Source organism: Xenia sp. Carnegie-2017, unplaced genomic scaffold (genome assembly GCF_021976095.1).
Source record: "Xenia sp. Carnegie-2017 unplaced genomic scaffold, XeniaSp_v1 HiC_scaffold_23, whole genome shotgun sequence".
NCBI lineage: Eukaryota > Metazoa > Cnidaria > Anthozoa > Malacalcyonacea > Xeniidae > Xenia > Xenia sp. Carnegie-2017.
The window spans coordinates 20,572,004-20,589,567 of NW_025813486.1; the positions used below are offsets into that span (position 1 = coordinate 20,572,004).

The 17,564-nt window shown below is 32.4% G+C and overlaps 2 protein-coding genes across 2 annotated transcripts in view; both read right to left on the minus strand.

Moving 5' to 3' along the window:
- The window catches only part of LOC124448550, a 325,208-nt gene that overhangs the window by 109,307 nt on the left and 198,337 nt on the right, over positions 1–17,564 (minus strand). The gene's annotated exons all lie outside the window — the stretch shown is intronic.
- Positions 4,212–17,564, minus strand: part of LOC124448552 (MAM and LDL-receptor class A domain-containing protein 1-like) — an 82,127-nt gene continuing 68,774 nt past the window's right edge. Inside the window, exons 1-10 of the mRNA XM_046999531.1 lie at positions 13,288–13,489; positions 13,015–13,098; positions 11,645–12,919; positions 11,038–11,163; positions 9,143–9,396; positions 8,945–9,065; positions 8,583–8,744; positions 7,023–7,172; positions 4,755–5,008; positions 4,212–4,679 (exon numbers count right to left, since the gene is read on the minus strand). Of these exons, the coding sequence (XP_046855487.1) occupies positions 4,392–4,679; positions 4,755–5,008; positions 7,023–7,172; positions 8,583–8,744; positions 8,945–9,065; positions 9,143–9,157 (990 nt within the window). The 5' untranslated portion in view covers positions 9,158–9,396; positions 11,038–11,163; positions 11,645–12,919; positions 13,015–13,098; positions 13,288–13,489 and the 3' untranslated portion in view covers positions 4,212–4,391. Of the gene's footprint in view, positions 4,680–4,754; positions 5,009–7,022; positions 7,173–8,582; positions 8,745–8,944; positions 9,066–9,142; positions 9,397–11,037; positions 11,164–11,644; positions 12,920–13,014; positions 13,099–13,287 lie in introns of the transcript that reaches the window.

Here is a 17,564-nt window from a genome sequence, read left to right on the forward strand (position 1 = left end):
TTTTTTCGGTCGTTGAAGACTTAACATGATTTTTAATAGCCACGCTGCAGATTTATATAATCAAATATGATATTCGTTAGGTCAAAGCAGTGTTATTTTGTAATTCTTGTTTATAGCCTCGTTTTCATGTCATAATTTCACAGAAAACATTATTTTACAAAGTTGCCGGCCTCAGATCATGTGGGACTTTTAATATGTTGTTCTGTACATGAAAGGAAAGATATTTTTGAAGAGTGAGCTTTTGTGGGAATTAGTTCAAGGTTCAACCATAAATCTACTGGACTATATATATTCCTGTTCACAAAACACCTAAACCCATACACAATGATGTGTATCGTTGATATGTATAGATGGGACATTTTTCACATTTCTTACTTTGAAATGAAAAGAATGAACCAATGGAACAATCTATAAAATAGATCATTGAAAACAAATAATCGATTGGCAACTGACAGTTTACAGTTGATTTATTTATTGTATTCAATATTTCTTGTATCATTATGTAATTAACTATGAGCCAAATGAAAAGTTAGAAGATTTCCAAGAACATAAAGACAACAAGAGTGACCAAGCAAAACACTTCACACTCCAAGAAAACAAATACTTACCAAAAGCATTGTTAGGAATGGCCACCTTTGGTATTGTGTCGCAGCTTCCTGAAGCAAAAGCAAGATTGTCGAGAGCTACCAAGTTTCTTGTGTATCTGAGCACGACAGCTTCAACGATTAACTATAAAGAAAAAGTAAGCAGCTTGGACAAATTGCTAAAGTTTAATTTTAAGTTGTATAAATATGTGTAAGTTGCGTACTTTAGATAGACCCATGGTAAAATTAACTGTGACTTCGCCTTTTTTCCACTTAGTTCCTTGATTACCACTTAATGACCACAGTAACACATTGTAACTATTGTGAAAATATTCTTGGTAGATATTTAATGTATGATTATGACTGCGAATATAATACGAAAATGAAAAGCACACGAGAGAGTCGTTTCGATAGTCTCCAACCAACCAAGCTTTGCCTGGAATAAGTGATCCCGAACGAAGGTATCGTCCTGCAACACATGAAGAAATGTAAGATATATCTAGACTTTATATATAAAAATAAATATATCGTCCTACAACAAATGAAGAAATATAACATATATGTTGACTATATAAATAAAGAATGAGTATTTATTGATAAAACATTTATCTAAAATTACTTATAAGGTCGCTCATAATCAGATGGATGCTTTTGGCACGCTTTGTGCAGTTAGATACAGCAATTTTTTGTGTAAGTATAAAATTTACTTCACCTAGTTTTCTGGCATAAATTTATGAATACAAATATATCGCAGTTTAAAAATTCAATAAAAAAATTCCAAATATAAAAACGAAATTGATTTTAAAACTAATTTTAACTGTAAAGTCTTTAATTATCTAATTTAGACCAAGCAAAATATACGTAACATTAGATTTCATAAACAAGATTTTAATTAAGAATTATAAAATAAGCACATTGAAACGCGTGGGCTGATTGGTCTAGAGCTGCGTAATCATTAGCCTGTGCTAAACACATCCGAGTCCAACCAATCAAATCAATCATAACAATAAATCAGCGAAAGAGAATTGAAAATCAATTATGAATACATTTTAGAGGAAAAATTAAAATGTTTTTTCGTCTCGCATTATTGTTATTTTACATAAGAAATGAAAGATGTTTTTCGTGCTTGCAATGACTTATGCAAATCTTGGACGCTTATGCAAACCTCGGAGACGCTTGTGAGAACTCTCGAGCAGGTGCAACCCTCGACCTTCAGTCTCGGACTTGCACCGGTTTGCATAAGCCTTCGAAGTTTGCATAAGCCAGTGCAAACACGAAAAACATCTTTTATTTCTTTTGTAAAATAACAATAATGCAAAACAAAAATAACGTTTTAATATTCGTCAACGTGTATTCATGATTCATTTGCAAATTCTTTTTGATGGATTGGTTGATTTGATTGGTTGAGCTTAGATCGTTATTCCCACGCTAATGCAAACACAGCTCTAAACCAATCAGCGCACGCATTTCATTGTGTTTATTTTGTAATTATTTATGACGAGCATTTAAAATCTGAGTTGTCATTTTTTAAGACAAAATTTTATTAAATCACCTCTATCATTTTGCTTATTGCAGCTAAAGCTGTCAGCTGGTTAAGCAGTTTAAAATCTAGCGTCGCTTTATTATAAATCACTTCTATCTTACCAAAATTTGAACCAGTAGCGTCATAACTTGGGCCTTCAATTGTTAAGTATGCAGTACCAAGTTCCCATTTGAAGTCATCGTCTCCTTCCACATTGCGCCATGGACAAACAGTCGTTCCCAGTCCTTTTTGAAAATCACAGTTTTCGACTGAATGGGAAAAAAATCGAAATTTGAACAGCCATATTAGTTGTTAAAAATAAAGCAGAAGCCTGAAATGCATTTGTATAAAACAAAAAGACACCACACAAGACAACAGATTTTTAAGCAACGTTATGTTCCACAGCAAAATTTAAATCATAAAAGCATCATAATCTTTTAAAGTTAAAAATGATTTTATTTTTAAAATTATTAATCAATTCTTCTTTGTTGTTTGACTACATTTGTCGAATGTTTAGCAGAAAAACTTGAAATTGTGCTAAAAGATTTCCAGTCATCGAAGTCATGGACACACAGACATCTTTAATGTGCCCTAAATTTATCATGAATTTTACCAAACAACTTATTAACACTAAAGTTTGCAACAAGAAAATAAAATTCTTCTACCTGTTTTGCTTGCAAAGCCTTTAGAATTAGTAGGCAGTGCAAAAAATCTGCCTAGTGTGCATGCTATTTAAACGAGAATAATGGTAATTCTACTCTACAGGGTGTGTCAAAAAAACCCTTAAATGTTTAGAAAACGACACTTAAGTCATTTGGGCATACGATTTGCGAAAATGTTTCGTGGAAATTATCAGTTGGATTTCCAAAGCGTTATCTGAGAGTAAAATTGTCTCAAATAAGAAAAATTTATAAGGTAAAAATTGTGTTACAGAGTAGCACATTTGAAATAGCTTGCGCATAAAAATCATATTGGTAAAAAGAAATTGGAAGATATAGGGTTACAATATGACACATGTTTCTAAAGATAACAAAGTTTAGGAAATTTTGCTAATGAGTATGCGAATGCATAACTTTTAAGTTGCGAATTGCTTTGAATTTTTCGTTTTTAAGTGGAATTTTGATGTAGTCCTTATTAATTATGCATAAATTTGAGGGTAAATTAAATCAAATATGACTAATTCATGAAGGTTTCAAAACATGGCAAATAAAAAAAACGCTAAATAATCTGCAATTTGAATGCCAAGTGTTAGTATAAGGTTATACATAATTTCCTAAAACTTTGAAAAGGTGAACATCATGTACCATATTTTAAGCTTTCTTGTTCCAATTGCTTTTTATTCTTTTGATTTTCGAGCACGAGTTTTTTCAAAAGTATTTTTCGGTAACACAATTCTCCTACGAAATCGTTTTTACTTGCCAAAAGTTTCTGTCAGATGAACCAGTTATTGCAAGTCGAACTACCTATTTCACTAAAGGTTATTGAAGATCTTGCGCGCTGATGAATTTAGAGAGGTTTTTCTGCTTGTTCAATTTTTTTTTATATAAACCCTGTATAAACAACATGCAAATTATGTACGTTAAAACCTTTTTTATATGGAATGTAAGCTATTGGCCTGTCTTTGTAACTTTTACGTTATAGGGAATTTATAAAAAAGCAGCATTGCGTTTATTTTATCAACTCTCTTGTATTAACCTCAATACAAATTTTACGATGCAATTTAACAGCGATGTATTAGGTAGTATATAAGAATTATTGTTATTTCAGAAGTTAGAGAAAATGATTTTATTTTTGTTTTATTTATACAGTGCTGTGCTTTTCCAGGCTTTTGAATTGATTTTACGAGATTATTTGTTCGAACCTCATTCTGGTGAGAGCTACTCACGTGATGAAGGTAAATAAAAATAAGTGGTTAAACGTGACATAGCCTGCGTATAACTCTTCATTTTGTAGTCAGGCATGCAGCTTTGCGTTTGTTAACAGGTTAATGTTCATGTTCCAATATAGTTAAGGCCTTGCAAAATAGGTTGAGATCAACAAACGAAAGAACTGGGAATGAGCGTTGATGCTCTAACAAAAGAGAGGCCCTGAGAATGAGACTAAGATTCATGTGAAGCTTTTATTGGATTTATTCACAGGAGGAAAGCATTGATTTTGCTGCCTGTTTCAAGGTTGGCGCTTCTCTTTGAACTCCTTGCAAAGCCCTTGAACCACAAACTTACTTTTGCAATCAAAACAAATATTTCTTGATATTCAATAATTAAAAAAATCATAAGAAAATATTTTCAAACTACTGCTTTATAAAATAGATAAAGAAAATCAACAGCATGCAATGTCTTCACTAGGTAAGCTAACTTTGAACCAAATGAAAAGTTAGAAAATTTCCAAGAACACAAAAACAACAAGAGTAACCAATCAAAACACTTCACACTCCAAGAAAACAAATACTTACGAAAAGCATTGTTAGGAATAGCCATCTTTGGTATTGTGTCACAGCTTCCTGGAGCAAAAGCGAGATTGTCGAGAGCTACAAATTTTGCTGTTTTACTACGCACGACAGCTTTAACGATTAACTATTAAGAAAAAGTGGCTTGGACAAATTGCCGAAGTTTAATTTTAAGTTGTATAAATATGCGTAAGTGTCGTACCCTAGATAGACCCATTGTAAAATTAACTGTGACTTGGCCTTTTTTCCACTTAATTCCTTGATTACCACTTAATAACCACATTAAGGTACTGTATCCATTATGAAAAAATTCTTGGTAGATATTTAATGTCCCATTATAATAGTAATGAATGTAATACGAAAATGAAAAACACACGAGAGAGTCGTTTCGATAGTTTCCCACCAACCAAATTTCGCCTGTTGGAAGGCGTGTTATGCCAGCAGTAAGATGTCGTCCTACAACACATGAAGAAATGTAAGATATATGTAAACTATATACATAAAGAATGCATATTGGTTGATAAGTCATTTATTTAAGATTGCTTGATCGACCATTACAGTAATGCTCATAAAGAGATCGATTTATGTTGTTCAAAACGCCTTGTACACTAAGATAAGTAAGATTTTTGTGTAATTATAAAATTTATTTCACCAAGTTTTCTTTTATATATTTATGAATATAAAATTATCGTTGTTCATGGGTGGCGCAAGAGGACGAGCAGGGGCGGCTACATCACCCCCATCGGGGAACACTATAATTCTCAAGTCGGGGAAAATTTGATAGTTTGTCAAGGGTGGACAGAAAATTAAAAGTTTCCAATTTCGATAGTTGTTGTTTGTTTGTAGCTTTAAGCAGTCAGAGCTTTTGAACATAAAAAAATTAAGAAAAATTTGTTTCCTCAAAGATTCTATCTTTTGGATTTTGCATACGGCAGTAGATAATTTTATTACGTTGAAGCAAACTTCAACGTTTGCTTTTGCTATGCCGATAGCTACTTTTAGTGCTCTGGCTAAAGATGTTGTATCAATCGTCGTTTTATTCGATACATCATGACAATTAAGTATATATCCCTACGGCACTTAAATTTTCTTCAGATATGTTTACGATTAGTATGACCAAAGTCCTATTGCTTTGTTCTATAAGAAGTTGAAAGACTGTAACGTAAGAGAGAAGTTCTAAGTGTTCTCAAATGAGACTGAAAGAATGGCGAATTAAGTCGATATTCCCAGGAATGTACAACATGTTATTATTCAAGAAGCTACTGTGCTACTAGATTGATAAATATCTATTCTGTACGAGATCACAAAAAACGTTAATGCTAAGTTAAAGAAGAGATTTGATGACAAGAAAATTGTCGTGATGAGAGGAAATAGCAATTACTGCTTTGTCCCACCGATTTTAAAACATTCATGGGTGAAAAATCTTGCGGTTTTTCCTGACTCATTCAATGGTACAAATACCAATCTCCTCTCTAAAGGTTGCCATGCAAATTAAGCACTTGCTATAAAGAACTTAAAAACAATACAGAAAAACAAAACAAACAATAATATTCTTAAAGAAATTGAAAAGAAGCCTTATCTGAGCGATGACTGCCTGCAGTTTGCTCGTGTGACATGTCATCAACTAAATTCAAAAGGAATTTCAGCTCAGTTCAAAATCAGAGTAGTCATTTTTGAAAACAATATCTCATTAAATGATCTCCATCTAATTCATCAATAAAGCCTCTCTACTATATAAAAATGAAATCATACCAAAACTAAAGCTGTCGTCATTATAACGTGATGTTCGATATAGTGAACTAAGTCTTCAGTCAAAGTCGTCATTGCCCTCCACTTTGCTTCACAAAACTAAACTCCAAGTCATCCACATTCGAATTGGGCTTAGAACCGTCCACACCTCACAATTTACAAGCGTAATTACATTAAGTAACAACCAATATTTGTCATCTTACTCGCCTTACCATGCTATTGTCCTACAACACATGAAGAAATGTAAGATATATGTAGACTGCATAAAAAAGAATAAGGATATCGTCCTACAACACTTGAACGAATAGAAGATACATGTAGACTATACATATACATAAAGAATAGAGATATCGTCCTACAACACATGAAGAATTGTAAGATATATGTGGACTTTATTTATAAAGAAATATAAAATTATCGTGGTTTAACAAATTCAATAAACAAAATTTTTTAAAAAACCATAATAGCTTTAAAATTATCATCTATTTTTGTGTCTTTTCGCTGAATGAAACTACATCTGATTTTAATTTTAAGTATCTTTTTTAGATCCAGCAATATATTTACGACGTTAGATTTTATTAAGATGTAACTTAATGATTGACATTTAAAATCCGAGTTGTCATTTAAAGACAAAATCCTAAATACTCTTCATCATTTTTCTTTTTTTAATTCAAGCAGTTGTACATACAACACTTATTCACTATAAACGTTGCCATCTTACCAATACTGAAGCCTGTAGCATCATAGCGTGGTGGGTGATAAAATAATGAGTATGATGTACGAAGTTTCCAGTCAAAGTCATCGTCACCTTCTACGTTGTGCCATGGACATTCAGTAGTTCTTAGTCCCTTTTGAAAATCACATCTTTTGACTGAACAAAAAAGAATCGAATGTTAAACAGCCATATTAGTTGTTATAGAATATAGAAAAAGTCTGAAATGCATTTGTAGGTAGCCAAAACACACCACACAAGATGATGGGTTTTAACTGCAAAAATGTTGTGTAAATTATACACAAAAATTTCAGTAAAATGTGTATCCACAGTGTCACAAACAGTAGTGTACAGAATACATACAACTATTGGTAAATTTACATAATAACAATGTATCCACTGAACACAATATTTTGAGTTAAAGAATGAATTACACATCTTATGGGTAATTGTTTTAAACAAAATTACTAGTAAATATACACACAGAGAATGCATTTACAGCAACACAGGTTTTAGAGTAAAATTTCTATTAAAACACACTTATAAATACGTAAACAGAGATAGTCCCTTATTGTGTAGAAAATTACATAGATCAATTACATATGTATACCACGAGACCAAGAATATATTTATAGTCGAAATACTAACTAGCTGACAGCGTCATGCAGCATATACGGCGCTAGTCAAAGTAAAGATAACATGTATCGATTACATTTGTGGATTACTGGGTTTTTGAGACCTCGTGAAAATATTTTTTCCGTACGGATCTCCCATCCGGTAAATAACATATATTTTATGTGTTAACTTAAAAATTAATTTGATTACATTTATCACAAAACTTTGTAAAACTTGTCTTAATTGCACAACTCTTCACCTTAACGCACTGCTCTACATGATTTTGTGTGTAACAGTTTACTCAAAAATGAGCAAATTGTTTACTCAAAGAAATATGTGTATTTTCAACACGAAAAATTGTGTAAACGATTGAATTACTGAAATTTTGTTTATTTTTAGCTCAAAAACGTAAGTTAAGACTTTACCATATTGTTATGTTGACAGAATTTAAAATTCTGAGTTAAATGAGATGATTTACGCTAATTATTGCGTACATTTTATGCAAATTTACACAAAATTTTATGCAGTCTATGCAACATTATGTTTCACAGCAGGTTCAAAAGCTAAAAGCACCAAACTTATGAATATGAAATGATTTTACTTTTTTAATCAATTAACATTTCTTGTTTGTAATTTGTCAACCTTTGCTGAAACTTCAGCAAAAAAACTCGAAATTGTGTAAAAAAAATTTCCAGTCTCTGAAGTCGTGGGCACACAGATAACTTTAATGTTCACAAAATCTATCATTAATTTTACCAAACAATTTAATGATAATCCATACAATGTGTAACCGTACTTCCTGTGTCCCAAGTGCAGTGGTCCCGATTTTACAACGGTGATAGCCGGGAGGGCACATTGTTGTACACTTTTTGTATATATATAAATATGTAAACATACGCTCACTAAGCTTATATAGATTTATCAGCACTGAAGTGACACAATGTCAAAAATTACCTTTTATGCATTCTTGTTCACTTACTGCACCAACATTGATGGTACCTTTATCATCATTACAGGGAAGACAACGAGTTTGTTTTGGATATGGTTGATATGTATAGATGGGACATTTTTCACAATTCCTACTTTCAAACGAAAAGAATGAACCAATGGAACAATCTATAAAATAGATCATTGAAAACAAAACATCGATTGACAATTGACAGTTTACAGTTGATTTATTTATTGTATTCAATATTTCTTGTGTCATTATGTAATTAACTATGAGCCAAATGAAAAGTTAGAATATTTCCAAGAACATAAAAAGAACAAGAGTGCCCAAACAAAACACTTCACAATCCAAGAAAACAAATATTTACCAAAAGCATTGTTAGGAATGGCCACCTTTGGTATTGTGTCGCAGCTTCCTGAAGCAAAAGCAAGATTGTCGATAGCTACAAAGTAACTTGGGTATCTACGCACGGTAACTTCAACGATTAACTATAAAGAAAAGTAAGCGGCTTGGACAAATTGCTAAAGTTTAATTTAAGTTGCATAAAAATGGGTAAGTTGCGTACTTTAGATAGACCCATGGTAAAATTAACTTTGACTTGGCCTTTTTTCCACTTAGCTCCTTGATCACCACTTAATGACCACAGTAAGGAACTCTATCCATTATGAAAATATTCTTGGTAGATATTTAATGTCCCATAAGAACAGCGATGCATTTCATAAGAAAATGAAAAACACACGAGAGAGTCGTTGCGATAATTTCCCACCAACCAAACTTTGCCTTTTGGACGTTGTCTTAAGTCAGCAAAAAGATATTTTCCTACAACACATTAAGAAATGTAAGATATATGTAAACTATATATATAAAGAATGCATATTTGTTGATAAGTCATTCATTTAAAATTGCTTGATCAACCATTATAGTAATGCTCATAAAGAGATCGATTTATGTTGTTCAAAACACCTTGTACAATAAGATAAGTAAGATTTTTGTGTAATTGTAAAATTTATTTCACCAAGTTTTCTTTTATAAATTTATGAATATAAAATTATCGTTGTTCAGGAGTGGCCCAAAAGGACGAGCAGGGGCGGCTACATCACCCCCATCGGGAACCCTATAATTCTTATGACGGGGAAAATTTTACAGTTTGTCAAGGGTGGACAGAAAATTAAATGCTTCTAATTTCGATGGTTGCTTTTTGTTTGTAGCTTTAACCAATCAGAGCTTCTGAACATAAAAAATTAAGAAAAATTTGTTTCCTCAAAGATACTAACTTTTGGATTTTGCAAATGGCAGTAGATAATTTTATTACATTGAAGTAAAACTTCAAAGTTTTGTTATGTCGCTAGCTACTTTTAGGGCTCTGGCTGTAGATGTTGTATCAATCGTCGTTTTATTCGATACATCATGATAATTAAGTATATAACCCCACGACACTTAAATTTTCTTCAGATATGTTTACGATTAGTATGACCAAAGTCCTATTGCTTTGATCAATAAGAAGTTGAAAGCCTGTAACGTAAGAGGGAAGTTCTAATTGTTCTCAAACGAGACTTAAAAATGGCCAATTATGTTGATATTCCCAAGAATGTACAACTTGTTAGTATTCAAAAAGCTACTGTGCTACTAGATCAATATTTATTCCATAAATATCGATCCTGTGCGAGATCACAAAAAACTTTAATGCTAAGTGGAAGAAGAGATTTAATGACAAGAACATTGTCGTGATGAGAGGAAATAGCAATTACTGCTTTGTCCCACGGATTTTAAAACATTCATGGGTGAAAAATCTTGCGTCTTTTGCTGACTCATTCAATGGCACAACTACCATTCTCCTCTCTTAACGTTGCCATGCATATTAAGCACTTGCTTTAAAGAACTTAAAAACAATACAGAAAAACAAAACAAACAATAATATTCTTAAAGAAATTAAAAGAAGCCTTATCTGAGTGTTGACTGCCTGCAATTTGCTCATGATATATGTCATCATTTAAATTCAAAGGGAATTTCAGCTCAAATCAAAATCAGAGTAGTCATTTTTGAAAACAAAATCTCACTAAACGATCTCCATCTAATTCATCAATAAAGCCTCTATACCATATAAATCAATGACATAATAAGAAAACTGAAGCCTTCCTCATTATAAAGTCATCTTTTATATAATGAACTCAGTCTTCAGTCAAAGTCATCATTACTCTCCACGCTGCTTCACAAACCTAAACCCCAAGTCATCCACATTCGAATTGGGCTTAGAACCGTCCGCACCTCACAATTTACAAGCAAAAATTACATTAAGTAACAACCAATATTTATAATCATACTCGCCTTACCAAGCTATCCTGATCTCTATTTACAAAAACTCGCTCAGTGTTGCAAAAGATCAAATCAGTTTCTTATCTCGAAACTCGATATTTTGTTTCCTTGCACACAAACAAAAAGCTCTCGTGCTTCATAACTTACCTTTCGTTAGGGAATTGTGGAAAGTCCAGTTGTAATCATCAACTCCCACAACATTGTACCATGGACATAAATTCGTACCCAGGCCATGTTCAAAGTTACAGACTTTAGAATCGACACTCGCTGTAACTAAAAATGAGAGGAATCAAGCAAGTTTTTTTTTAATACAACATTGAAAAAAAGTTTTTGTTTTATTTTGTTTCGTAAGACTGCTTTTCACTGGCTATGTAAGCCAAAATTAGTGTAAACATTAGCTGCAACTTATTTGTGTTTTCACATTCATACGATAATCACTAGGCGAACAAAATTCTCGGCTCTCAGTTCTTACTACGTAAGAAAATTCCAGGCTTTAAAGAAATTTTTAAATTTTCTTGCATACATACGTCGCATGAAATTTATTAAACAAAGGAGCTGGCTTAGATAGATAATAGGAACTTTATTTAAAAAGTGCAAAAAAATAAAAGCTTCTTTTGCAAAAGCTATTCTTACCTTCGATCAAATAAATACATCGACTTTTTTATATTATTATAAAATACATAAAATTTTTGCTGATATCATCAGAAAAAAACTTTCGATGTCAAAAGATAAAGATTTATTTAAGATTTCATACCTTGTGATAACGAAGTACTGACTAACAGGAAAAATGTCAAATCTATCATTGTAAGTGAGCTGCTGAAATGGAAAATGTGAAAAATATGTTTCATTTCATCGTCATTTTTTGAACAGCTTCTATGCCTTTAGTCCACAAGGTTTTGATTACTTTATATATGCGATTTATATTTTAGAGATCGTTCAATTTCTTCTTGCATCAGCCCCAACATTCGCTTCAACATATCCGTGCGTTGCCAAACCTGCATTAACACATTGTATGCATTTTTCTTATCCGAGAACGAGTTTTATCATTTTAATGAATTTTGAAAAAATTCGAATATTCAAGCAGGAAAATGATAAAAACAGTTCTAATATCCATTATTAAAGTTGGCACATATTAATATGGCCAAGTAAAAAATCAACTTCCGCCTGAAGGTTTTTGTGCGTACGCAGCTTACATTGTGCTATCGAAAAAGTATCCATATGAGACCATACACTATACACGAGATAATTATCTTCGTGGACAGTCGGAAATACAAAAGATGATGAAGCATATCGTTTTGTGCGTTCGTCTCTTTGTCGGAAAAATATTGCAGCTTGTTTTGCTAACAATTTTTTATTTCATTCTGTCGATTGACTCACTCTCATTCTGAGAGTGAAGGAAAATTAAATTTTGTGTGGTAAAGTTGATTAAAGTGAATATTTTATCATTAAGCTTCTTACATTGGCTATATGTCAATGTTTACACTGCGAAGAGTCTTTCCGCGTACGGCTTTAAGCTTCTTACATTGGTAATACTTCTGCTTTAAAGATAAAGCAGAAGTATTTTTTGCAATCAGCAAAGAGGCGGTGGCCTAATCCTAAGAAAATATTGTTATTTTGAGAAATATTAACTAAAAACATTACGGCCCAAAAATTGACTTGTATAGTTGTACGATATTCCTTGTCATCTATTCAAGCGGAACTAAACATGAGCTCGATTTATCTATTGTACAAACAATTAAACATTACCAACCTTCATAATGTTTAGTGACAATGACAAATATCAATTCTAACTCTTTCCAGCGAAGTGTTCTAGCAACTTGTACTTAGTACTTACTATGCTGTACTGTCTTGTATATGGTCTAATTAAGTATTATATGAATTACTTAAACATTACTCTGTTGACTCATACAGACTTACAATACTCTGCTGGTGATTTTCATCAAACGCAGTAGTTTTCTATCACGTATCCCGGTATAAAGTTTTTGTCAGAGTTATCTAACTGAACACTCTGATTCCGATTCATTGCTTTCTTAACAAGACATAATAAAACAGCGTGAAAGAGCGTGATGTTTAATATAAGCTAAACATGCCCTAATGGCTAAACCTTGGATGACGTCAAAATACCTTCTAGTGATAGTTTCTTTTTTATTACAGAAAACGACGACGATAGGCCAAAAATCCTAAAAGGTTAAAGTGCTACACTGGGTTCTATAAGTAAAGAAAATTTTCAAATCTTGAATTTTAATTTGTGAAGTTGATTTTTAGAGACTTCATTGATTTCATAGTTGCCCAATTAAAATTTTGACCTTCATGCAACCATATGTTACGTACAATGTGCTACAATTTTAGACACAAAATTTCTATAAGATAGAAGAGAAAACATTGTATTGTACTTACCAATATCAATGGCTCGTCGAAATTGTACTGTTTGTATTGAAATAATCAAACCACCTGCAGATTTGATTAAAATCAAGTAAATAATAATATTGCGAAAAAATGCATCAGAAATTCAAAGTCAATATGTTTGAGTGCTGCAGTTTGAAGTCAATTTCTTATGGCTGATGCACACAGTTTGATTTGGATGTCATCATCAATCTCCTCAAGCAATGTTTGAAAGCATCAATATAACGCATGTGATTTGAATTACAAAGAAATAAGTTAATTTATATGCACGCACAATATATATGAAATTTATACTGGCATCAGTAAAATAAAATAAAACAGGAAAGTTTAAATAATGAACCTTGCAATATCTTTGCACACTAGTTGTACAATAATAGATTACATTTCGAACAGGAGTAGCTTTGTTAATCCTAAAGGATTAAATTTAACTTCCATGCAATTGTCGGCGATATTGTGAACGCATGCAGAGTGTGGTGTAAATAAAGTTGGCTTTATGTAAACCATCTAAAATTTTCGAAACATCATCTAATTATAGCAAACATAATGCAAAACAATCGGATGGTATTGAATAATCATGATGTCGAGTAAAAAAACGTGAATTCGAGACGTGAACGAGATAAAGTGTTCTTTCTTATATAGTTAAATTTAAGTAAACATTCTAACCTGGTGGTCGTATCTTTCCATATATAGCTTATCCTCGTCATTATCATCAAGGTTTCTTTAAGGTGTTCTTAAAGTGTTAAACCAAAATGAAGCATTTCATTGCTGGAGAGCAATAATACCATTTGTTTCCAAAAGTCCTTCTGAAACTGTGCTGTGATTATGAAACGGAAAATACTATTTTGGATTGTGGAAAGTCCGTAAGGGGGATGGAGGGGGGGGGGAGGATGGAGGGGGAAGGAAGGTTAAAACATTGAAAGTTGAAAAATCCCTAAAATAATACTGAGCTGAAATATAAATTATTACAGTGACGATAGATTTTCCCGGAGGGAAAGATAATCTTATAATGAATTTAAACGAGAACATCATAAAAACTATTTTTGGATTGTGGAAAGTCAGTAAGGGGTAAGGAAGGGGGGGAGGAAGGTTAAAAATTGAAAGTTGAACAATCCTTAAAGAATATAATGCGGAATATGTAAAACACAGGATACATAATACAACAACTAAAACATGGAAAATAATCTTTAGTTGAAATATAAATTAATACATGGATTTTTCAGGCGGGAAAATTAATCTTATAATGAATTTAAACAAGAACATCATAAAAACACGCCAACTGGATGGGCTTTAAGAGGATACCAAGCGTTAACGCTGTATAAAAGCATTTAAAAGAAGAGAATTTCACAAAGACAAAAAGTTATTTGTGACATATTTACAAAGTGATGTAAAAACAATGACAGTACAGACAGTACTGACGACAAAGTTTGAACACCAGTCAACCGGAATTAACCAAACTGGATTATTGTATTTATACCTCTCTGTTTTCTCTTTCAAAACAAGTTTGAACCGATTGCTCTGCTAAAATAAATTGAATAGGGCCTCTCTGCTTTTTACAGCAATTTTTCGATTTTGCATAACAAAAAGCAGGGTTAGCTTGTCTGATGTTATTTTTGTCATCATGATTAGTCTATGTTTTGTTTTAACTCAATATAAGTAAGATGCTATTTTGTCCTCACGAAAAAATCGGAACTGACTTCTATCCAGAAAAAATATTGCCTGATTGTGTGTTTACAATTACCCTCACTAATAATGAATAGAATTGCGCTCTGAAAGCCGGAAACAAAGAAAATTTAAATGATAAAACATTTCAGTATTAGCATTTCAAAGGAATATTGGTGCAAGGAAACTGGTTTGGAGATTTTGTTTGTGTCTAGTGGAATCGTTTACGATAACACTTATTTTTGCAAAAATTTATGTCTAGTGCCAAAAATTGTACTTATGTTTGGTAAAATTTTGCGACAATGCTAATTGTGTTCATTTTGATGGTTCATTCGTAGTCGTTGCTTACGTTGCATGACCTCAATAAACAGACTGTCATGTGGCGATCATTTCCTATAATGCAATGACAGGAAATTTGTCTGGTACATCGCCCACCTTTATTTTAAACCAAACACATGTCATTCTAAAATGTGCATGTGAGAGGACTAATGACTAGTGTAGGGATGATTGAGAAATGTGATGTAGTTTCTCACGAAGGTCAGTTGTGTCAGTGGTATTAAATAAAGTATTGGATAATCATGATGTCGAGTGAGGAAAACGTTAATTCTGAGGTAAATCTTTTCTATGAAGATAAGTTGAAATACATTCTAACCGGTGCTTGTATCTTTCAATATGTACTTCATCATCATTTCGTAAAAGCACTATTGCCAATACACATTTAATAAAAACGACAACTTTTTTGAAAATAGACATGTTTCGACATCTCATGATGCCATTTTCAGTATGAGTGATGCCATTTTCACTCATACTGAAGATGGCATCGTGAGAAGTCGAAACATGTCTATTTTCAAAAAAGTTGTCGTTGATATTAAATGTGTACATCATCATCATCATCAAGGTTCCTATATTCTTTCTCACTTCTTTGTATCAATATTTTTTTTTCAATATTCAATCAAGCCACAAAATTCTCCAGTGGACTCTACAAGGAAATGAACAAAATAAAGCATTTCATTAGTGGACAGTGATAACCTCCATGCAAGTGTTTTCAAAAATTCTGTCAAACTGTTATCATATACCGTCAAGATTATAAAACCAAAAATGTTAGCTCTAAAATTTGGAATATCCATGAGCAGATGGGGTTAGCCGATTAGGAAAGTTAAAACATGGAAAATGAAATGATCCTGAAGGAGTAAACGTAGAATCTGTAAAACAGGGGATGTCAAAATAATGAACAACTAAAACGTATCTTCGGCAAGTCGATTAAAAACACCCGACTTCGAGGGAAAGTTTACCAAAACAAGTCCTCTTGTTCTAGTGTTATATCGACAATAATTGAGAAACAAATAAATCTTTCGCCCTTATCTCATTTCTGCTTCACAATTTATGTCGTTGAGTGGTAACAGAAATCGTCTTTCCCTTGCGTCGGCAACTTTTTTGTCACTAACTTATTAAAACGGGTGATCAACCAATAAAAAACATCAAAATTCACTGTTGTGTGAATCGTTTTAATTTTACTTTTCCCTTAGCATTGTCACAAACATCTTTAATGATGACCAGATATAAGGTGTTTTCATCGATCACCATATTGGCAGAAAATCTCATCTAGTTAAGTGGAAAGACTTTTCTAGTGATTTCATTCTGTTGAATGTCGAAATTTGAAGTAAGCTAACAGTATGGCCACTTTGACGAGCAATGAAAATATTCTATTATTCAGTACGTATGTAGAAAATAAAATCAAAGTCAATGTTCGTTCTTTTTCAGTGAAAAACCAATGATTTCATTTGAGTGAACAGGATAATCATAAAACGAGACATCAGATATCTACATTATCTTACCTAAAGAAAGGAAAGAGCTGTACAAGCTAGCATCATATTGCGTCTTAAAAAAACAAAGTATATGAATTGAATGCTTCTCTTCTTTGCTCATTTTTGTTATCTCGTCTGTCCTTTATGAGCGATGATTAATAAAACTTGTACTAAAGAAACTGTTTGTAGATGAAAACAGCATCGACATGATATTCATACTTTGTATGCAGCTTAAACTAAAACTTTAATTGTCGTGCTTGTAATAGCAACGTATGGAAGGTCTACGCTACTTGCAATCACCTGTTTAAGCATAGAAATTTGCATTTTAAAATAACCTTTTATAAGTAAACGAAGGGGGATTTACTAAAGCTTTATTTTCTCTTAAATAAGCAAAGACAAAAGAAAACATAAAGAAAAAATTTGCAATGGAGCATCTGACATATTCATCAACATCAAAATAAGCAGAAGCAGATCAACTTGATTGTAAAGAACAAAAGCAAATTGAAAAGAATGTCCCTTTTATTTTGTTTACTCCAATTTCTGGAGAATATACTTTGCTTTGTTTTCTTGTTCATGCTCATGCCGTTAGTGAAAACTATGCTAACGACCTTTACTAAGGCCCTTACTAAGGCTCATAACTGCATACCTAGACGTAATGCCTTATTTGCAGGCTATTTTTTCACTTGCTAGCCATTTTGTTTGTGTAATTTGCTTTTGTGCGCATGCATTTTTGCAATTTCAGCCCGTTCTGAAAGTTAATTTGAGTTTACATTGATGCCGGTTTGTATTCATACCGTTCTGAACTCT